Source organism: Sus scrofa, chromosome 9, assembly GCF_054392235.1.
Source record: "Sus scrofa isolate SSC_HxYL_T2T_F1_AM1 chromosome 9, Sscrofa_HxYL_maternal_Yorkshire_Landrace_v2.0, whole genome shotgun sequence".
Classification (NCBI taxonomy): domain Eukaryota; kingdom Metazoa; phylum Chordata; class Mammalia; order Artiodactyla; family Suidae; genus Sus; species Sus scrofa.
The window spans coordinates 70,541,352-70,564,820 of NC_139391.1; the positions used below are offsets into that span (position 1 = coordinate 70,541,352).

Here is a 23,469-nt window from a genome sequence, read left to right on the forward strand (position 1 = left end):
ATGCCACTTTAAAATGTTACTGTTACTCTACCTAAGAGTATCTTTTCTAAAAGAATGTTATTGTTATTCTACATAGAGTCTCTTTCCTTAAAGAAGCAGTAGCTGCTTTTCAGAGAAATGTTTACTGTTTCTCTCATCATCGAGGCTGTATCACCTTTCAGGTGTGAGGTTAAGACTATTCTAGGAGCTCCTGGCAGTGACTCAGTGGTAACGAACCCAAGTATCCATGAGGATGCAGGTTCGATCCCTGGCCTCGCTTAGTGGGTCAAGGATCCAGCATTGCCATGAGCTGTGGTGTGTGTCACAGCTGTGTTGCTGTGGCTGTGGCATAGGCCGGCAGCTGCAGCTCATAGTCGACCCCTAGCCTGGGAGCTTTCATATGCCATGGGTGCTGCCCCAAAAAGCAGGAAAAAAAAAAAAAGACTTTTCTACAAAGGGACAACTGGCAGGAAGAGGCCTCTTTAAATTGTTTTTGGAGTAATGGATTTTTTTTTTTTTTTTGTCTTTTTGCCATTTCTTGAGCCGCTCCTGCAGCATATGGAGGTTCCCAGGCCAGGGGTCAAATCAGAGCTACAGCCGCCTGCCTACACCACAGCCACAGCAGCACAGGATCCGAGCCGCATCTGCAACCTACACTACAGCTCACGGCAACACCGGATCCTTAACCCACTGAGCAAGGCCAGGGATCGAACCCTCAACCTCATGGTTCCTAGTCAGATTCATTAACCACTGAGCCACGACAGGAACTCCTGGAGTAATGGATTTATATCAACACACTCTCCTTCTCACCTGTCTTCCATCCCAACCAATAATATGAGTGAAGGCCAGGGTAAGGTACAGTCCACGCCAAGATGGGGAGGGCACTTCATGGGGTACGTGAAATGGAACTCTATCTTTGCCTTATCATATTACTGCAATGCATAAGGTTGACGGGGCTTCAGAGTCAATTCAGGCCTCAGCAGAATTACAACTGAAATACTTGTTCCTAATACCCAAGGATTTTTCTCCTTCAGTAAAATTTTTTACCTCACCTTTAACATTGAACTTGAAGTCCTCTCTGAAAGTAACTGAAACACAAATGTTTTATAAGTTACTGAAGTGGAGTTCCAGTCATGGCTCAGCAGTTAATGAGTCTGACTAGCATCCATGAGGACACAGGTTCGATCCTTGGCCTTTCTCAGTGGGTTAAGGATCTGGCATTGCTGTTACCTATGGTGTAGGTCGCAGATCCCGAGTTGCTGTGGCTGTGGTGTAGGCTGGTAGCTACAGCTCCGATTCGACCCCTAGCCTGGGAACCTCCATACGCCACGGGTGTGGCCTAAAAAACAAAGCAAAAAAAAAAAAAAAGTTACTGAAGTGATCAGTGACACAAACATGCATTTCCCACAAATAAGTAGCAATGTTTTATTTCCAATTTACTATATATGCCAAGAGTAAAGGACAAATCCTAAGGTGAGAAATAAATGTTATACAGTCTTTCTACTACAATCACTTCTACTTCAAGCTTCAAAGTTTTTTTTTTTGTTTTGTTTTGTTTTTTTGCTTTTCTAGGGCTGCACTCACATATGGAAGTTACCAGGCTAGGGGTCTAATCGGAGCTGTGGCTGCTGGCCTACACCACAGCCACAGCAACTCGGGATCCGAGCTGCGTCTTTGACCTACACCACAGCTCACAGCACCGCTGGATCCTTAACCCACTGAGAAAGGCCAGGGACTAAACTTGTATCTTCATGGATGCTAGTCAGATTCATTAACCACGGAGCCATGACAGGAACTCCAAGCTTCAAAGTATTGAGCTACAAAAACCCCAGGAGCTGAGAGAGAAATAATTCTGCCAAGAAACATTTATTCATCATTCCCAAACCAGCTCTCCGACCTTCAGCTAAAGTTAAAGGATTCTGAATTGGAGAGGAGGCATCCCCATTTAAGGAAAACATATGCTTAGGTAGTGTGGGTTTCAAAACGGTCAGCACCAAATAATACAAGATATTTTGGTTGAAGGGGGTGGTTTTTGGAGTTTAGAGACTGAAATGTACTCAATGCAGGGAAAGCTCTTGTTGGGCGCTGCAAGTCAAGCCAGCAGAAATGTCATTAAAGTTATCCTACCTGGCGGTCATGTTAAGATCCTGAACAGTTTCAGAAGCAGAATGTACTGGCGCCTGGGATGAGAGACAGAACCACCCCCTTCCTCTGAAGGGGCAAACCCCCTGTGAAATGAAGAGGCCACATTCAACCGCCTGCTGACAACCTCCTTTCTGGGAGAAACTGCTCAGAGGCTGGTCATGTTGCAGAGGGAACAGAAAGGCAGGGGCAGCTGAGCTGTCATTTACAGGATGCAGAGATGGAAGCAGTTCTTAGAGGGAAGCCAACACCAGGCTTCACTGAGGGCTTAGTTTCCATCACTTGGGAGGCAGCATCTTTCAGGGAGTAACCATTAATAATGATCAACAGTGGGAATGTGTTAAAAGGACACAGGAGGAGTTCCCTGGTGGCCTGGTGCTTGAGTCAGCATTGTCACTGATGTGGCTTGGGTTTGACCCCTGGCCTGGGAACTTTCACATGCCGTGGGCACAGCCCAAAATAAATACATAAAAATGTTTTTTAAAAAAAGGACACAAGGAAGTTCTCGCTGTGGCGCAATGGGATCAGCAGGTTCAATCCCCAGCCTGGCACAGTGGGTTTAGGATTAGGCGTTGCCTGCAGCTGCAGCTTAGGTCTCGATTGTGGCCCAAATCTGATCTCTGGTCCGGGAAATCCATTTGCCATGGGGTGACTGAAAAAGGAAAGAAAAAAAACGGACACAGGAACCAACTTAAAGCGCAGCTTACTGACCAGACTGAGAATAATTATAGCATAAAAATGCTTTAAATGGGAGTCCCCTTTGGGGGACAGTGGAAATGAATCTGACTAGGAACCATGAGGTTGCAGGTTTGAGCACTGGCCTTGCTCAGTGGGTTAAAGATCAGGCGTTGCGAAGACCTGTGGTGTAGGTCACAGATGTGGCTCAGATCTGATGTTGCTGTGGCTGTGACATAGGCCGGCAGCTGTAGCTCTGACTGGACCCCTAGCTTGGGAATCTCCATATGCTGGGGGTGCAGCCCTAAAAATGCTTTACATGATAAGAAATTATAATCCATTGAAAAAAATTCAGAAGTCCACAATGATAAAAACAGATAATAAACAAACAATGGAAAAGAAAAATTCTTCCTCCCCAAATACCAACTAAGAAACACAGAAGGAGAGCGGACAGAAAAACTACCACTGCAGCAGGTGGGCACTGTGGATGGATGCTGGGTCTAGTGAAGGCAGTGGGTGGTGGGGTGGGGGGGAGGTATCTTCATGAACAAGGTTACAAAAGACTAAGCAACTGCAAAAGGAGAAATGGGGACTTTAAGGTGGAGAAATGTAGAGGACACCGACGTAACCAGAGATCAAGGGTAACTTCACATCTCCATGGCTGGGTGGGCGGACAGCGTGTACCTCTGATGTGACCCACATACCATGTGTGCCTAGTCCCGCTAAGAATTCACGACCAGACTCCAGTCATGAGTGAACAGCCAGAGCCAGGCTGAGGGTCATCCCATAGAATGTAAAGCCTGCTCTTTAAAGCTGTCAAAGATATTAATGCCAGGGAAAGGCAGAGGGATTGTCCTCATTAAGGGAGTCTGAAGAGACATGACAATTAAATGCAACATGTGTTCCTGGATAGGATCCTGGATCAAAAGGAAAAAGACATTATTGGGACAACTGGCAAAACTTCAACGGGGTCTGTAGACTGGATGGTACTTCTGACTCAATGTTGAGTCCCTGATTTGGGGAGCTGCACACTGATATGGAGACGCATGTCCTTGCGTGGGAGACATGCACACTAGAGTGTGCAAAGGAGATAAGACAACCTACCTAGAGCTCGCTTTCACAAGGTTTGGGAAAAATGGGTAAACGACATATATTAGAGAAAGAGGGAGACCGGGTGATAGGACAAATGCAATAAAATCTTAACTGGGGAACACACGTGAAGTGGGTATGACAGCTCTTGATACTGTCTGGGCAACATTTACCACAAATTTGCAATTATTTCAAAATAAAATTTTTAAAAAAGCCAAAAGGATAACTAGCAAAATGTATCTAGGTCTGAATCTCAGAGAAAAGAGATGGAGAGAATTTTACTTGTCAAAAAAACAAACAAACAAAAACAAAACAAAAAAAAAAAAAAAAAACAAAAACGAGTTCCCCTTGCGGCTCAGCGGTAACAAACCCGACTAGCATCCATGAGGATGTGGGTTCGATCTCTGGCCTCACTTAGTGGGTTAAGAATCCAGTGTTGCCATAAGCTATGGCATAGGTTACAGATGTGGCTCGGATCCTGCACTGTTGTGGCTGTAGCTGGCATCTGTAGTTCCGATTCGACCCCTAGCCTGGAACTTCCATATGCCGAAGGTTCAGCATAAAAAGCAAAAAATAAACAAAAAACCAGCAGGTAAAAAATACATCATACACAGTAATAATAGAATTTAAACAATAAGTTTCTTTCTTTCTTTTGGCAGCCCTGTGGCATACAGAGCTCCCAGGCCAGGGATCAGATCCAAGCCACAACTTCAGCAATGCCAGATCCTTTAACCCACCGCGCCAGCCTGGGGATGGAACCTGCATCCTGGTGTTTCAGAGACGCCCCTGATCCCTTTGCACCACAGCAGGGAACACCAAATTTAAACAATAAGTTTCTTCACTTGTTCCCATTTCTGCCCTGCACATTACCTTCTGCCTCCTCAATCTTCCTGTGATGGTTCAGAGTCTGGGGAGTCCGAGGCACTCATCTGAGTAGTTCAAGATCAGATTCAGAACCCAAATCCTCAAGACTAAGTAGTACAGACAAACACCTGCTCCAGGACAGAACACTTTGAAGAAAGTTACCTATAACCATCCAGTTCATTGAACAAGAAGAAACTTGACCTTGGCAGTGCCCTTCTGATTACTCAGCAGTAGGGAAAACATCTCCACCTCTTCTGCAGCACAGGCCTCGCCTTTATCATACGCCAACAAACTACTGTTATCCTAGATGAACAAACCATGTCTCCAAGATGCAGCAGTAGCACTTCTCCTTTTTTCTCCACGGAACAAGAACCAGCAGAGTAGGCCAAATGTTCAATCAGAAAAAACTGAGATAGCTTTCCTGGGGTTCTTATACCCCCCAAAAATAAGAATGACTTTTCTCCTACTAGCTGTTTTTCTTCACATTCTTCATACCTCCCTCATATTAAAAGGCTAGAGTATATTGTACAGAATATTCCTAAAAAGTAAACTTCCTATTGGGTCAGCCACTGTCCCTTTTAATTTGAGTGAGTTTTTATTCAAGTTAATCTTGTTATCTAGCTGCTTTTATGACAGGTCCTTAGTCTTTGGTCTAGAAAGTTTGGCTTGACCAAAAGAACCCCCTAGGAAATGTAATTCTCTCTTGTTGTATAAACTAGTTCCCTTGGGGGTGCAGCAGGTTATAGATCCAGCAATGCTACAGGTGTGGTGCAGGACCCAATTGCAGTACGGGTTTGATCCCTGGCCCAGGAACTGCCACAAGGGCAGCCAGGAAAAAAAAAAAAAAAACAAACAGAAAGGGTAAAATCTATCTGACATAAATAACACACTGAAGTCTTAATCTGATGAAGCTAAAGTTAGACTTCTTTTTACATGAGCATAATACAAGTGATAAAAGCATTTCTAAAAAAGAAGCGTGAGAATTGTTTTAAATCATCAAAGGCTTTTATGAATACATAAGACATCATTATTCTTTAGGAATAGTTTTGATGCATTACGAGTTAGACAAGTGAAAAGCAAAACAATCCCAAGTTCTGCTTCCCATCTTCCTGCCCAGAGAACACCACCCCAGGGAACGGAAGCACACTATAAAGCTTAACTCCAAAGACTTGTGGTCAAAAGGTTCCTGCAGCCACATGGCACTAGGCTGGGGACACGTCCAAACCACTCGCACTGCCTGCTAAATTCGGCAGAAGGAGACACAGCACATGACGGGCACTTTGGCCAAGGGACCACGGGGGATACTAAGGAGACCCCATGCACTCGCTGACCAACTTCCCTGCAGAGTTTTGGTTTGGACTTTGGAGGAATATTATATATAAGGAGACTTTCTTAGGCTGATTTATAGCTGTAAGCGATGGGGCACACATGTCAACCACTGCTACATCTGCTCTCCTCTGTAACAGGGTCAAGTTCCAGGATCCCCAAGATTACCAGACTCCCCATTGGGCAAAGAATGGAATCAATTTTCTTTTCCTTCTTTGTGTGTGTGTGTGTGTGTGTGTGTGTGTGTGTGTGTGTGTGTGTGTGTGTGTGTGTGTGTGTGTTTTGTCTTCTCATGGCCACTCCCGCAGCACATGGAGGTTCCCAGACTAGGGGTCGAATCGGAGCTGCAGCTGCCGGCCTACACCAGAGCCACAGCAACACAGGATCCAAGCCATGTCTGCGACCTACACTACAGCTCACGGCAATGCCGGATCCTTAACCCACTGAGTGAGGCCAGGGATCGCACCCACAACCTCATGGTTCCTAGTTGGATTCCTTAACCACTAAGCCACGACAGCAACTCCATGGAATCAATTTTCAAGCATGAGATGGCCTATTCCTAGACTGAAAATCCTACAGGGGACCCCAGTCAGACCTCTGAGAGTCAAGAAAGAAAAGCTGCATCTTTCACAGGGACTCTACGCTCTCGTACAAATGACTACCATTTGGATTCCCTGGACCATATAGGAAGCAAAACTCACCACCCCTAGAGATGAACTATTTTCCTACAAGAAGTAAATAGCAAATTCAACTTAGGCCTTAAAACTGTTAGGGAAAAAGCCCACACCCATCCTTCATACTGGCTTTCCTGTGAGTAACCTCTGAGAAAGACATGAAGATGAAAGACCCGCTAACAACGATCTTCAGGAATGTGCTTTTGAACCACACAAACAAGACAACTTAGTTATTCCATCAAAGATAGGCTGGGGCTAATCTTCCTGTACTTGCAGAAAGTTAGTAAGGCATCGCAACTCCTGTTTTTGTCAATACCATAAATGGTATTAGAACTTCTCTTGTGTCTTATCCTCATGCTCTCTAAGACTGATGGCTAAGCGGGTAGCCAATATGTAAGGAAATCCTCTAGAGGGAACATGATGAACCATCAATCCTTTTTTTCCCCATAACATCAACTTAGAATTAATAATACAAATTAGTCGCACAATGTCTCACCATTGTGTGTCTTGTACCCAGCACAGAATCAGGCATTAATAAAGACTTGCTGAGAAAATGAATATGGAGGATTTACTTCCCAGACCATGATGAAGCTCTGGTATTGCATACATCTCATTCTCTGGAACATGAAAATCATTCTTTGGGATATTGACAACTCCGGCCTAATCAGTCATCTATCAAATGCTTATCATGGCCCTTTTTTTGAGGGACCCAGACAAGAAAAATGTGGGCAAACCTACAAAATCCCATATCTTTCATGGGGGAAAAAAATGTCCTTCCGAAGGGGAAAAAAAACATCATTCCAATATCTACCAGCCATGGAAATGGTTTAACAGAGACTTATTTGCCTATTTGCACAAAGCACTATGGTAGGCTTGCCAGGAAGATAAAGATGAGTAGAAGACAGTCTTTACCCTTAGGAGTTCATGATCTAGTAAGTGAGATAAGACAAATCTATTCATAGCTATCATACAAATAAATAAAAGCATGATTTACAGATGTCCAAAGCCTATAGGAATTCAGCAACAGGTTTAAGGTGAAATTTATATTCCCTTTTACTTTAGTAACATATTTTTGAGGTACTGTTTTCAAAAGATTGTTTTTGAGAAGTGTTGGGGTTTTTTGTTTTTTGTTCTTTTGCTTTTTAGGGCTGAACCTGTGGCATATGTAGGTTCCCAGGCTAGGGGTCGAATCCCTATGCCACAGCCACAGCAACTCAGGGTCCAAGCTGCATCTGTGACCTACACCACAGCTCACGGCAACGCCAGATCCTTAACCCACTGAGCGAGGCCAGGGATTGAAGCCACATCCTCACAGATACTGGTCAGGTTTATAGCCTGCTGAGCCACAACGGGAACTCCTGAGAAGTGCATTTATTGCAGGAAAAATCTTTGTTCCCTTAACCTACTGAGACAGAGAAGCACAGAGAAATAAATGGAGCTGCTGGAAAAGTACACAGAGCAAAACAAAATTTAAAGACCAGATCAGACTTTTATTTAAACCCACACTTTCTTCAAATACTACTTCCAAGGCTGAAGAACTAGCCGTATTAAAGTTAGTAATGACTTTCAAGACTACTATATTATAAATGATAATAATCTTACAAATGGTAATAATCTTAAAGGTAATAATGTCTTTTTTTAAAAAAAAGCAGGCAGTAATTATCCAAGCCTTTTTAATAGCGGCTGCCCTGTGCCATGGGAAACTGATTATCCTAGGAAAGGAAGATCAGGAAGGTAAACTGGTGCAAAAGGCCACTGCATTTGGAGAGACCATCCTTCCCACAGTTCCTCCCAGGGAGCCTGGGGTTGCAAGAGCAGCAAAGAAGGGCCCAATGCCCTGAATGTCAGGGCCTGGAAACTGGAATAAGAGCCTTGAGTAGGTAGTGTCACATTATACGCACTCAGTCCGATAAAAGTCTCCCACTCAAGTAAATTATGGTTCCGTGGCAAGCCTCAGAGCCTGAGTTATGACTCACTTATAACAAAAATCTCTCCATTGTCAGGGTGCATTTTATATTCCCACGGGCAGGTCAGGAGAGAACAGGGGAGGAGTCACAGAGGTAGAACTGGATTGGGAGCTTAGAGCCCTGGGCCTAACTCTGACTTCAACTCACAATTGTTTTAAACCTCATTCCATCTTTCTGTTCCTCTTATTCTTCCCCCAGCCCCCGCATTCCAACTTCCTAATCTAATGTTCAGGTACACACACACACACACACACACACACACACACACACACACGCACACGCGCACAAAACACATTTAAATGTCATATATGGTTAGTACTAACTGCATGCCTGTGCTAAGTGCTTTAATGTATATCACCTCTAAATGTCACAACAACTTTGTGAGGTAGGCATTATCACTCCCATTTTATTTATTTAGATATAATTCGTATATCACCAAACTCACCCTTTTAAGATGTACAATTTAGTGGTTTCTAGTATATTCACAAAGTTGTACGACTATGACCACTACCTAATTCCAGAGCGTTTTTATTCCTCAGGAAGAAATCCCATATCCATTAGCAATTATTCCTCATTTTCTTCTCTACCCATCCCCTGGCAATCACTACTCTACTTTCTGACTTTATGAATTTGCCTGTTCTAGGCATTTCAAATAGATGGACTCAAATAATATGTGGTATTTTTTTTTCGTCTTTCTTTTTAGGTCTGTACCTGCAGCATATAGAGGTTCCCAGGCTAGGGGTCTAATTGGAGTTACAGCTGCTGGCCTACACCACAGCCACGCAATGCCAGATCCGAGCTCACAGCAACGTCGGATCCTTAACCCACTGATCAAGGCCAAGGATCGAACCCACAACCTTATGGTTCCTAGTCAGATTCGTTTCCGCTGTGTCATGATGGGAACTCCAGTATGTGGTATTTTATATCACTCTCATTTTACACATGAAGAAACCAAGACTCCAACAGGTTAAATAACTTGCCCCAAGTCTCACAGTTAATAAAAAGCTGACCAAGAAGAGGAACATGCATCTGATTCAAATGCTTATGCTTGCTGTTCACTACTATATGCTGCTTCCACACTGGAAAAAAATTGAAAGAAAGTGAAAGCTTTAGCTATACTTGGGGAAATGAGGTTTTGTTCATCTAAGGCAATAAAAGTAATAAATCAGAACCACAACTACAGCACCATCGCTCCTAAGCTGATGCTGAGGCAGTTCTTCTAAATAGATCATGGCAAACTACTAGAAAGCATACCCAACCCAGCCTCTGGCTACTGTGCCCCACAACCAACCTCCCTCCACCTCTCAGCCCCATGAAGACGGCAGCTACAAGAAACCAGGTTGTAAAGAATCTCCTCCCTCCCAACCTTCCATCTGTGCCCAGATGTCACTCTGCCATTTAAACTGTATTTCCCGTACCAATTTCTGTATGACAGTCCAAGAAAAATGTGCTTTTTTTTCTCCCTTATAATTCTGGCAACCAGTTTATACTAGCTGTGACCAAAAGAGGGTGAAGAATGTTGGAGAAGCTAAGCTGTTAGTGAACCAAAGGCAAAGAGCTATAAAAACCCAAGAATTGGGAATCCCCATCATGGCGCAGTGGAAACAAATCCAACTAGGAACCACGAGGTTGTAGGTGCGATCCCTGGCCTCACTCAGTGGGTTAAGGATCCAGCGTTGCCATGAGCTATGGTGTAGGTCGCAGATGTGGCTTGGATCTGACGTTGCTGTGGATGTGGCGTAGGCCAGCAGCTGTAGCTCTGATTAGACCCCTAGCCTGGGAACCTCCATATGCCACGGGTGCGGCCCTATAAAGACAAAAAAACAAACAAACCAAAAAAAACCCAAGAACTGGAGTTCCCGTTGTGGCGCAGTGGTTAATGAATCGGACTAGGAACCACGAAGTTGCGGGTTCGGTCCCTGCCCTTGCTCAGTGGGTTAACGATCCGGCGTTGCCGTGAGCTGTGGTGTAGGTTGCAGACGCGGCTCGGATCCCGCGTTGCTGTGGCTCTGGCGTAGGCCGGTGGCTACAGCTCCGATTCAACCCCTAGCCTGGGAACCTCCATATGCCGCGGGAGCGGCCCAAGAAATAGCAACAACAACAACAACAACAAAAAAAGACAAAAGACAAACAAACAAACAAACAAACAAAAAAACCCAAGAACTGTAACTCACATAAAATGCCTATAATCTAACCTTAGGTTTTTGCAACTTTTCTGCTTCATATGTTGCATTTATGTGTGTATGTGTGTGTGTGTGTGTGTGTGTGTGTGTGTATGGTTGAGATTAGATTGCACCTTTTTAAAAGGCTACGTTCAGATCTCCCTAGTCCCTTTCATCTCTTCCAACATAAACAAATAGGTGTACTGTAATGATAAGTATAATTCTTTTCCTTTCTTAGAAGAAAAGTATAGAAGGGGAAGACTGATCTCCACTAACTCCACTAATTGGCCAAGACCAATTTTTTCTCTGGCCATGCGCATGGCATGCAGAAGTTCCCAGGCCAGGGATCGAACCTGTGCTATAGCAGTAACCTGAACCACCGCAGTGACAGCACTGGATCCTTAACTGCTAGGCCACCAGGGAACTCCCCAAGACCAATGTTTTTATCTGACTCTTTATCCCCCCATACCAGGTACTCGGACGTTTACTGAGTAATAATATCTAATACTTACCCAGCGCTTTACCAGGCACTGTTCACGTATGTTAACTTGCAACAACCCTAGAGGTAAGTACTGTTACCATAATCCCCACTTCCAGATGAGGAAACCATGGCACAGCACAGCTGTGACTTGCCCAAGGTCACTTAGTTAGTAAGGTGTGGAACCAGGCATGAAGGAACGCAGCACAGACCAGAGCATCCCAACTACACACATGTGAGTCATTCCAATTTCTTAAAAAATGAGAGGTTTAGGACATTTAGGACAGACTTCAACAGCTTGGAACTCTACCAGCTCATAACATAAGAAAAGTACTTTTTCCTCTGCTACTTTGTAATACTCTTTTTTTTTTTTTTTTTTTTTTTGTCTTTTTGCCTTTTCTAGGGCCGATTCTGTGGCACATGGAGGTTCCCAGGCTAGGGGTCGAATCGGAGCTGTAGCCACCGGCCTATGCCAGAGCCACAGCAACGTGGGATCTGAGCCGCGTCTTTGAACTACACCCAGCTCACGGCAACGCCGGATCCTTAACCCACTGAGCAAGGCCAGGGATCGAACCTGCAACCTCATGGTTCCTAGTTGGATTCCTTAACCACTGCACCATGACAGGAACTCCCTGTAATACTCCATTCTGCCTGACTTCAGAAGGGCTCAAATTCTTTTTTTTTTTTTTTTTGTCTTTTGTCTTTTTTTGTTGTTGTTGTTGTTGTTGCTATTTCTTGGGCCGCTCCCGAGGCATATGGAGGTTCCCAGGCTAGGGGTTGAATCGGAGCTGTAGCTGCCAGCCTACGCCAGAGCCACAGCAACTCGGGATCCGAGCTGCGTCTGCAACCTACACCACAGCTCACGGCAACGCCGGATCGTTAACCCACTGAGCAAGGGCAGGGATCGAACCCGCAACCTCTTGGTTCCTAGTCGGATTCATTAACCACTGCGCCACGACGGGAACTCCCAGGGCTCAAATTCTTTATCTCATTAGTCCTGACAGAGGAAAATCAACAGATGGAGGGGCTCTCATCCCCTATAGCTAAGTGAAAAGAAGGCCAATGATTTGAGAAGAAAAGGAGGAACTGAATCAAGGAAATTTCACTTATAATTCAGTTTTCCCCGTTCAGGCCAAGCTACTCTCATTTTAGAGTTCCAATCCACCTGTTTTTTAACTTCTAAAACATTGTGTATATTATATATCCTCTTTGAATTCACTGGGGGGCACGTGAAGATGGAAGATGTCAAGATGAAGAAGGAAGCATTATTTGGGTGGGTTCTTCCCATCTCTTTTGTGGTTAAAAGTGAAATAATAAAAATTTTGCAGTTGATCCATGATCTTCAACTGCTCTAATAGTCTCCTATATCCAATCTAGAAGACAATTTCATTCTGAAATGATGACTAAAACCTTCTAGAGGTTTGTGAAGTTAAGAATGGAGTGTTCCTTCACTTAACATTTTGAGTTCCTATTATCGGAAAGCAACATTCACAGAAGTTGAAAGAGTCTCTGAATGAACGTGACCTTGCAAAGATAGTCTGTAATGGGAGAGAACAAGAGTTAGTTGTCTTTTAAGGAGTGGTTTCTACTTTCTAACACAATCCCCTAAACAACTGGGCAAATGGCTTCACCAAAATAGACATGGTAAGTGCCATCTCACTCATTTTTCCTGATGCTCCTTTTCACCTACACAGGTAAAGCTCTCCACACTGAAAGAATGGAAGGATTTTATGGGACAAAATCAAATGGCTCCCACACTTGTCATCTGTACCCTCTGCAGTTTCTATTTCAGATGGACAGACTCCAGAGGGTAGAGAGGGTTAAATACGCAAAGATTAGTTCATGATGCAGTCAACTAGAAAAGCCAATGAGGCAAAATACAAAGGTGCATTTGTATTTAAGTCGGCTTTTAGCGAATAAAAACAAGAGCCAATCACTGTGCCTTGAAAACCGCCACCTTTCTGCGGTGAACGTCCTCACTGATATTTTTTCGGCAGTAATTCAAAATAAATAGTTGTTATAAAATTACAGCAGTAGAGGGCTTTTTCAGATAAGCTATAAGAAAAACTTGTGAGCAGAGAGAGCTGCTGGGAAAGCACTGCTGAAGGAGAAGGTGAAAGTACACATTCTGGGGCTCATCTCTGAAAACAGAAGCCCTTCTCACCAGTTGTTTTTTGATAGCTTCACAGAAATCAGTCCCCTCTCTGGGTCCATTTTAGGAACAGCAAATCTCTGGGCAGAAGACGGCAAAAACCACAACTGCAGAAAAGCTAGTCACACCCCAGCCCCCTCCTTTTTATCCCATGAAGTAAAATAAAAGCTTTTTTATTTACATCCAAGCCAACTACATGCAATGACATCAATCAGAACCTTACTTATCTTTATCAGTATTTCTGAAGTCTCAGACAAATTTAGGCTATTAAACATGCAACTTTAGGAATACAGGGTCCTACACACAAACTCTGAAGAGTTTAACGAATTCACAGCATCCTGAGTCCCAAGTTCAAATCTGCTGTTGGTATCTAAATTAGTGTTTCTGAAAATGTGCTTGTGGCCCATTTGCATCGCCATCCCTATAGATGGCTTGCATTTAGATTCTTAGGACCTACCCACTAGACCTACACAATCTGTGGGATAAAGACTGAGATATTTTTTCATTTTAATTTAATTTTGATACTTTAGTCTGGGAGAATCACTCAATGAAACCCACTGACTTCTTTACTATACTGTCTCAGGGTATCTGTCTACATGATGCCAGCCCCTTCCCCATCCAACCTAAATTATTTCCTAATGAGACCAAGTAGTTAACAAACCCTCCAGTTCCCCACCAACAGCAGTTTAAGAGGAAGCAAGAAATTAGGAAAGGGCAAAGACCATGCACGATTTTAAATGCTTTAGGGCTTCTATCACATCCCAGAGAGAATCACGTCAAGTCTCAGGACCAAAAAACGATCCTTGCCCGAACTTCTTCAACGTAAGCACCAGCCACATCTCTGGCAATTCCTTGACACCCATGAGATATCCTTTCCTTTAGCGACCCCAGCCCTACTTAGGAGGACATTCCTTACTTCTTCATAGAGCTGCCTCATAACTGATGTAAATGCATTTCACATCATCAAGCAAACACATACACACACACCCACCCACTACAGTTCCCTGGCCTCCTGGGGCTCGCTGCCTACCGCCCCTCCTTCATCCCTCCATTCTGCCATCCCTAAAGTGGGACTCTGACCACGAATGCTCATCCCCCAACTCACAGCAACTTTCCCCAGTTCTAGGCTTAACCTCTGCCCTCTCCAAACTGGGGTCCTCCGCGCTCCTGCCCGCGCACAGCCTGGTCCCCCAGATCCTGCTCCTGGAACTCCTGCCTTCGGGCGCGCCTCGCCTCTGGCTGAGTCCCTGGCGCCCCTCCCCTCCCCCACCCCGAAGGATGCCCTCCCACGGCATCTCGGATCCCTCCCGCCCAGGCCCGGGGGCCCGGCCACGCGGACCTTCTTCCACTTTCCGCCTCTTCTTCCACTTTCCGCCTCTTCCCGAGTTGTTTTGCAGGGGCAGGGGGCGGCCCACCCTCCACTTTGCCTCTCCATTCCCGTCTCCCTCACGGCTACTCTCCTTACCCGCCTGCAGCCCGATCTCGGCGACATCGCCGGTAGGGCCGCGCTCGGCCCCGCCGCCTTCCGTGGGGGAGGAGGGACAGCTATGGTTATGGGAGCCCTTGATGTCGCGGAAGAACTTCTGGGTTTCGCGCAGGTTCTGCCGCAGGCGTCCCAGGTAGCGGCGGTAGCGGCCGAAGCCCCGGCACAGCTCGCGGATCATTCCGCCGCCTCCGGGACCAGGACCCGAGACCGGCTCGCTCCCCCACGGCATCTCGTCGCCCTCCATCGCCTCAGCCTGCTCTGTCTTCCCGGCTCGGTCCCCGGCCCTCTGGCCCCGTTCCTGTCCTCCCGCCCCCCAGTTCTTTAGGCAGGAGGAATCCGCCTCCTGACGCCCCCGCCTGCAGTCGGCCGGGCTCCCAACCTCCGTCACCGCCGTTGAAAACAAACCAACCCGCAGTGCACCGTGAACGGAACCTTTATCTCCACCACCCAGAAGAGTGAGGGAAGGATCACACGAGCACCCCGTCACTGCAGGGTCTCCTGGGACTTGTAGTCTGGGCTGAGGCTGAGCGCCAAAACCTGGGGACTTGTGGATGCGACTAACTCCCTTTTGTTTATAGTTCTCACCCGTTCTCGCCCAGAGCTCATACACTGATTTAACAACACGTTCCTACTCGCTACAGAAGTGTCGGTAAGAAGAGAGAGCAGCTGCGGAATCCGGACGCGAGCAGAAGTGACTGCGGTGACTTAACTGAAATCAGAGCAAAAAAAATTTTAATAGCAAAGAAAAGGAAGGAAACAAGATCGAGGCCAGTACTGTCTCCATGGCTACCCTAAATGGCTCTTGCTTTCCGATGTAGTAGATACTGGGGAGCTGGCTAAAAATACCATCGAAACAGGGAACCCTTCATGTTTGCATTGCATCTTCCTTTTCCGACTTTCCTTCTCCAGGTGTGGAAAAGGGGGTGTGTGGAAGGGTTGTTATAAAGCTATAAACTGAATTTCATTCTTTTCTTGAAGTAGAGAGAGCGATCTGTGTAAGGGGAAGTTGAGGTTAGCAGCCTTCCAAACGAGATTATCTTAACTTGGCTTCTGCTGATATGGAAAGACTTCTAGTAACAAGACTGCCATGGAGCCCTGGAACTAATTACAAAGGAAACAAAACTTGATAATCACCTCTTTTTCCACCTGCCGCTTTCCTTCTCTTCTTCCCCAGGTACAGAGCCCTCCTGTCTTTCTGTAGAAAGACCCTCGCCCCCGTCTTACACCCAGGCCAGGCCTCTTTTCTGACAAGGTGGATAGTGTAGTTCCTTAGCTGAATACAAGAGGAGACTTGAGTTTGACTCTGGAGTCTCCCAATGCCTTGAGTTGAGACTTAAGAAGTAAGGGTTTTAGGAGACCCCATTGTGGTTCAGTGGTTAATGAACCTGACTAGTATCCATTGGGACGTGGGTTCAATCCCTGACCTTGTTCAGTGGGTTAAGGATCCAGTGTTGCCATGAGCTGTGGTGTAGGTCACAGACGCGGCTCCGATCCCAAGTTGCTATGGCCGTGGTGTAAGCCAAGCAACTACATTTTCGATTTGACGCCTAGTCTGGGACTCTCCACATGCTGCAGGTGCAGCCCCAAAAGCCAAAAAAAAAAAGGAAGGGTTTGGGCCAGTTGACCTTTATGCCCTTTTAGCTCTAAAATTTTCAGTTTTGTTTCACAGTGTTCACTCTGTCTCCCAACCTCTCATTCCTTGAGTGCAAGTGCTCTTAGCTAAGTGTGTTGTGATAAGTGGGTTAATTCAGTATAAAACGTAAAGGCTTTACCTGTCCAGTGGCTTTTAGGACTTTATAAAAAGAAGTCACTTGCTCACATGAATGTCCTCTTGGTAAACGCCTGTGAAGGCTGCCCCTAAAGGGAACTTCAAATTCCTTTTCATGTTCTCCTTCCCTTTTGTTTGCTCACATATTCTCTACTGGCTACTCCCCATCTTTGTAAGACCCCTATGCAACCCCTAGAAGGCTCAGTGAAACAGAAATGAAAACGCAAAATTAAATGTTTAATACGATACAAGGAGTTGCCATCATGGCGCAGAGGAAACGAAACCCTGGCCTCACTCAGTGGGTTAAGGATCCCGCGTTGCTGTGAGCTGTGGTGTAGGCCGGCGGATACAACTCCAGTTAGACCCCTAGCCTGGAAACCTCCATGTGCCATGAGTGCAACCCTAAAAAGACAAAAGACAAAAAAAGAAAAGAAAATACTATACAAGATGACTGATACTACTTTTTAAAAGAAGATTCGGTGCTTGCTTCTGCAGCACATATACTAAAATTGGAACAATACGGAGAAAATTATCATGGCCCCTGTGCAAGATGACACGCAAATTTGTGATGTGTTCTGTATTTTTTCACTTAGCTATACAGTAGAAATTGACAGAACGCCATAAACCAACTATAATGGAAAAAAATAAAATCGTTTTCTTTCTTTCTTTCTTTTTTCTTTTTTCTTTTTTTTTTTTTTTTTTTGCTTTTTAGGGCCTCACTCACCACATATGGAGGTTCCCAGGCTAGGGGTCTAATTGGAGCTACAGCTGCCAGCCTACACCACAGCCACAGCAACACAGGATCCGAGCTGTGTCTGCAACCTACACCACAGCTCATGGCAACACCGAATCCTTAACCCACTGAGCGAGGCCAGGGATCGAACCTTCAACCTCATGGTTCCTAGTCAGATTTGTTTCTGCTGCGCCATGACAGGAACTCCAAAAAAATAAAAGTCATTTTTTAAAAAGAAAACAAAAGATATGCTGTAACAATACAATATGTGATGGGAGTTCCTGTTGTGGATCAGCAGGTTAAGAACCTGGCTAGTATTCATGTGGATTCAGGTTCAATCCCTGGCCTCGCTCAGTGGGTTAAGGATCCAGTGTTGCTTTGAGCTGCAGTATAGGCCAGCCCTAGCCTGGGAACTTCCATAGGCTGCAGGTGCAGCCCTAAATAGACAAAAAAAACAAAAACAAAAACCACAAAACACCTAAGTGTGATGATTTGCCACACACAGTAATTTCTAGCGAAGGAGATCAGATGAGAAAGTACTTGGGCTAGAGTTATCCAGAAAAGGAATTGGAAATTAATATATTGAAAAAGGAGTGAAACCTGGATGGGTGGAAGTAATCAGGAATGGCATTCTGTCAGGTAAGGGCATGGAGCTCATCCTTTTAAAAACTATTCATTCATTCTTTTCTTTTTCTCTTTCTTTTTTTGGTCTTTTTTAGGGCTGCACCCAGGGCATTTGGAAGGTCCCAGGCTAGGGGTCGAATTGGAGCCACAGCTACCGGCCTACACCACAGCCTTAGCAATGTGGGATCCAACCCCATCTTCGACCTACACCACAGCTCACAGCAATGCCATATCCTCAACCCACTGAGCGAGGCCAGGGATCAAACTGGCTTCCTCATGGTTACTAGTCTGGTTCTTTACCTCCGAGCCACAATGGGAACTCCTAGGTCTCTATATTTCTGAAATAAGTAATATAGGACAGTATTATAAAATTCAAATAGTGCAAAAGTATGCAAGGATGTCAGTTGGTGTAGTCATTATGGAAAATAGTATGGAAGTTCCTCAAAAAACTAAAAATAGAATTGTTGCCATAGGATCCAGCAATCCCACTCCTGGGCATATGTCCTGACAAAACTGAATTCAAAAGAATAGATGCACCTCTGTGTTCATAGCAGTGCTATTCACAATAGCCAAGACACGGAAGCAACCTAAATGTTCATTGACAGATCAGTGGATAAAGAAGATATGATATATATGCACACACACACACACGCATGCACACATACAATGGATTATTACTCAGCCATAAAAAGAATGAAATGATTCCATTTGCAGCAACATGAATGGACCTAGAGATTATCATACTAAGTGAAAAAAGTCAGAAAGAGAAAGATAAATACCATACGATATCACTCACATATGGAATCTAAAACATGATACACATATCACTTTTATTTGGAATCTAGTATATGGAACAAATGAACCTTTCCACAGAAAAGAAACTCATAGGCTTGGAGAACAGACTTGTGGTGGCCAAGGGAGAAGGGGGAGGGAGTGGGATGGACTGGGAATCTGGGGTAAATAGATGCAAACTATTGCCTTTGGAATGGATAAGCAATGACATCCTGCTGCTGCTATATAGCACTGGGAACTATATCTAGTCATTTATGATGGAGCATGATGGAGGATAATGTGAGAAAAAGAATGTATACATGTATGTATGACTGGGTCACTTTGCTGTACAGTAGAAAATTAATAGAACACTGTAAACCAGCTATAATGGAAAAAATAAAAATCATTTAAAATTTTAAAAAAATATGCGGAGTTTCCGTCGTGGCACAGTGGTTAACGAATCTGATTAGGAACCATGAGGTTGCAGGTTCGATCCCTGGCCTCACTCAGTGGGTTAAGGATCCAGTGTTGCCGTGAGCTGTGGTGTAGGTTGCAGATGCCATTCGGATCCCGCATTGCTGTGGCTCTGGCCTAGGCTGGCGGCTATAGCTCCTATTAGACCCCCAGCCTGGGAACCTCCATATGCTGCAGGTGGGGCCCTAGAAAAGACAGAAAGACAAAAAAAAAAAAAAAGGAAGCAGTTAGATTCTCAAGTCATTTTCCCCTTCTTCAACTGTCCCCCCTACCCACCCCCAAAATAAGAATGAAGAATGTGTTTTCTAGAGAGGGCTGAATCAGAGGTCTTTGCCGAAAAAGGGAGATGAACTAATGGATAATGAATACGAAGATTCCCAGCCCTCCTCCTCCTCCATTCAGTTCTTAGATCTCTGGCCACCAGACTTGACTCTCCAGAGAGGAAACCTGCAATGTCTTCTTTAAGGAATCAGACCAGCCAAGAGGCAAGGCCTAAAAATACTGACATCAGAACGAAGATTTTGGTTTTTAAGGTACACTTGGCATACAACATTATATTAATTTCAAGTGATACAACTTAATGATCCAGTATTTGTATATATTGCAACATTTCCATGGTAAGACTAGTTAACGTACATAAATAATTTTTTTCTTGTAGCGAAATATTTTAAGATTTATTCTCAGAGTTCCCTTGTGGTACAGTAGGTTAAGGGTCAGGCTTATTCAGTGGCTCTGGTCACTGTTGTGGTGTGGATTCCAACCTTGGCCTAGAAACTTCCACATGCTGCAGGTGTGGCAAAAAAAAAAAAAAAGAAAAAATTTACTCTCTTAGCAACTTTCAAATAGGTGATACAGTGTTGTTAATTCTAGCCACCATGCTGTACATTGGATCCCATGACTTTATTTTATAACTGGAAGTTTGCACCTTTTGACGCCCTTCATCCATTTTGCCTCTACCCCCAATGTCACCCTGGCCCTAGCCTCGGGCAACCACCAATCCAGAAGAGAGATTTTTTTGCCTGGCTTGTGTTCATTGCTGTGTCTCCAACACCTAAAACAGTGCCTATCACTTAGTGACACTTAGTAAGTGTTCATTAGATATTTGTTTGATGAATGAATGGTCACTGTGGACATTTTTGAATATTCAGAAAAACACAAAACAGAACATAAAAACCACCCATATTTCTATCCAGAAAGAATCAGTTGATTACAATGGTATCTATTAATGTTGATCCTCTTTGGAGGAAGAGGAATAGGTGAGAAATGGCTTACTCTTTAAAATAAAATTATCGGGAATTCCCCTCGTGGCTCAGCAGTTAATGAACCTGGCTGGAATCCATGAGGATGCGAGTTCGATCCCTGGCCTTGCTCAGTGGGTTAGGATCTGGTATTGCCATGAGCTATGGTGTAGGTTGCAAACACTGCTCGGATCCCACATTGCTGTAGTGTGGCATAGGCTGGCAGCTGTAGCTGTGATTCAACCCCTAGCCTGGGAACTTCCATATACCCTAAAAAGCAAAATAAAATAAAATAAGCAAAAATAAAATAAAATAAAATAAAAATTCAAAAAATTATCGGAGTATAGCTGACTTACAATGATTTATTAGTTGCAAGTGTACAGCAGTGAATCAGGTATACATATTCTTTTTTCCCCAGATACGTTATCACAAACTATTGAGTAGATTTCCCTGAGTATGTTACTCTTTCTAACCTTACTTCTCTATGGCAAGGTGCTCTTGGTTAGATGACTTCTAGAAAGACTCTGAAGCCTTGATCCTCATGTTCATATGGGTGAGAATTCAGGTGCTTTTTGTTGAAAAGACTTTAACATTTAATTCTGGAACAAGTTACAAAGAGAAAGTATGACTATTTTTCATTATGCAACATAAAATCGCAAACACAAATCCAAGAATTTAAAAGCCCACAAGTTAAAGAAGAAAATACAACAAACAAGTAAACAACATTTCTGAGTTTTCCATAGGTAGTTCTTTACTACCGTTCAATTGTTGTCCCTTCCAAAGTTACAAACAGGTATTGAGAACTATGTCTAGATACTCATGTTGCAACAGAACAAAGGGTGGGGGAAAAAATTGTAATTGTAATGTACACATGTAAGGATAACTTGATCCCCTTGCTGTACAGTGGGAAAATTAAATAAATAAATAAATAAAAAACAAAGTTACAAACAAGCAAGTGATATTTAACCTCAAAGACAAGAGGAAAAAATTATGGAAGATGAGGAAATATAATCCATTAACTTAATTTTATCTATGAATTGGGAAAAGACTATCTTTATCAAGTTGAGCAGCAGAACATAGCTTTTTCCAGCTCAAAACTGATTTCCTGCGAGTTCCCGTTGTGGCGCAGTGGTTAACGAATCTGACTAGGAACCATGAGGTTGCGGGTTCGGTCCCTGCCCTTGCTCAGTGGGTTAACGACCCAGCGTTGCCGTGAGCTGTGGTGTAGGTCGCAGACGCAGCTCGGATCCCGCGTTGCTGTGGCTGTGGTGTAGGCCGGCGGCTACAGCTCCGATTCGACCCCTAGCCTGGGAACCTCCATATGTCTCGAGAGTGGCCCTAGAAAAGGCAAAAAGACAAAAAGACGAAAAAAAAAAAACAAACTGATTTCCCAAGGAACTTGCTTGAGAATTGCTGTGCCTAGACAATCTTGCTCCCTTCTCTGCTTATTCTGTATGTTGCTGGTATTGTTGCAGAGCAGTGCTTCTCAAACTTTAATATGCACAAGAATCATGTGGGTATCTTGTTAAAATACACTTCTGATTCAGTAGGTCTGGGGTGGGGCTTAGGATCCCACACTTATGGCAGACTCCCAGGTGATGCCAGTGCTGCTGATCTGAGGACCACACTTTGGGTAGAAAAGAAAAGCCTCAGCGTTAAGGAAATAGGATTAGAGCCAAAGAGACCTGTGTTCAAATCCTAGCTCTACCCCTTCTCATTTGTATGTCCTTGGAGACACTACTTATTTTCTCTAAGTCTTAGTTCCTCATCTGTAAAATGGGAATAATCATACCTTCTTCATAGGATTCTTGTGAGCATTAAAAAGAGCAATGCAGAGTTTCCATTGTGGCACAGCGGGTTAAGAACCCAACTGGTATCCATGAGGATGCAGGGTGGATCCTCACTCAGTGGGTTAAGGATTTGGCATTGGCAAACTGCAGTGTAGGTCACAGACATGGCTTGGATCTGGTGTGGCTGTGGCTGTGTCTGTGGCTGTGGTGTAGGCTGGCAGCTGCAGCTCCAATTTGAACCCTAGCCTGGGAACTGTGGTACACCATAGGCGCCACCCTAAAAAGAAAGGAAAGAAAAAAAAAGTGCAATGTCAATTATAAATCTCAACGTATGTAAATGTAAAAAATCTTAAAATAAAAACAAACCAGTATCTGACACTTGATCAGTGTTCAGTAAATGCTTTTATCAATTGTGTTAGCATTATAAGAAACCCGAGTTCTAGTCTTAACTTGCTACTGTATAATCTTGGGCAAGTCATTAGCCCCTCTGAGTCTTGGTTTTCTCATCCATCAAGTGGGATAATAATTATGACCACCTCATAAGGTTATTATGAGGATGGAAATGGAGAAAAAAGTATTGAGAAATGCTTAGCACAGAGCCTTGCACAAAGAAAGCATTCAATAAAGGATAACTGACAGGATGATGACTGTTGCAAGCCTAGGTTCTAATCCTGGCTCGGTGACATTTAAAAAAGGAAACTCCTACGAAGCTCCCATTGTACTCAGGAGGTTGAGAACCCAGCAGTATCCATGAGGATGCAGGTTCGATCCCTGGCCGTCCTCAGTGGTTAAGGATCTGGCACTGCCGCAAGGTTAAAGATGTGGCTCAGATCTGGTGTCGCTGTGGCTACGGCTGTGGCTGGCAGTTGTGCCTCCAATTTGACCCCGAGGCTGGGAACTTCCATATCTGCAGGTGCAGCCCTAGAAAGAAGAAAAAGGGCAGAGGAGAATCCTATGATTGTGCGTAACACCTTGTGTTGCTGAGCAGATGGAATGAGCCAAAGGAAGAGAACGTGCTCTGGAAATGCAAACCTGTAAAAATTTAGGGAAAACCTTGGGAGTTGGAATCTGACCTGA

General features: G+C 44.3%; 1 protein-coding gene and 1 non-coding gene across 13 annotated transcripts in view; one reads left to right on the forward strand and one right to left on the reverse strand.

The window, feature by feature from the left end:
- DSTYK (dual serine/threonine and tyrosine protein kinase) overlaps window positions 1-23,469 on the reverse strand; it is a 76,675-nt gene that overhangs the window by 43,330 nt on the left and 9,876 nt on the right. For 4 of the 12 annotated variants that reach the window (XR_014815632.1, XM_084976807.1, XM_003130102.6 and 1 more), the window contains exon 1: window positions 14,974-15,404. Coding sequence is in view for 4 of the 12 variants with exons in the window: in XM_003130102.6 (XP_003130150.2) it covers window positions 14,974-15,238 (265 nt within the window). In the remaining 8 variants the exon portion in view is untranslated. The other 8 variants (XM_084976800.1, XM_084976801.1, XM_084976804.1 and 5 more) reach the window with 7 other exon arrangements.
- LOC146399965 (U6 spliceosomal RNA) lies at window positions 17,242-17,347 on the forward strand. The gene has a single exon (XR_014816987.1). It is a non-coding gene; the product is annotated as a U6 spliceosomal RNA (small nuclear RNA).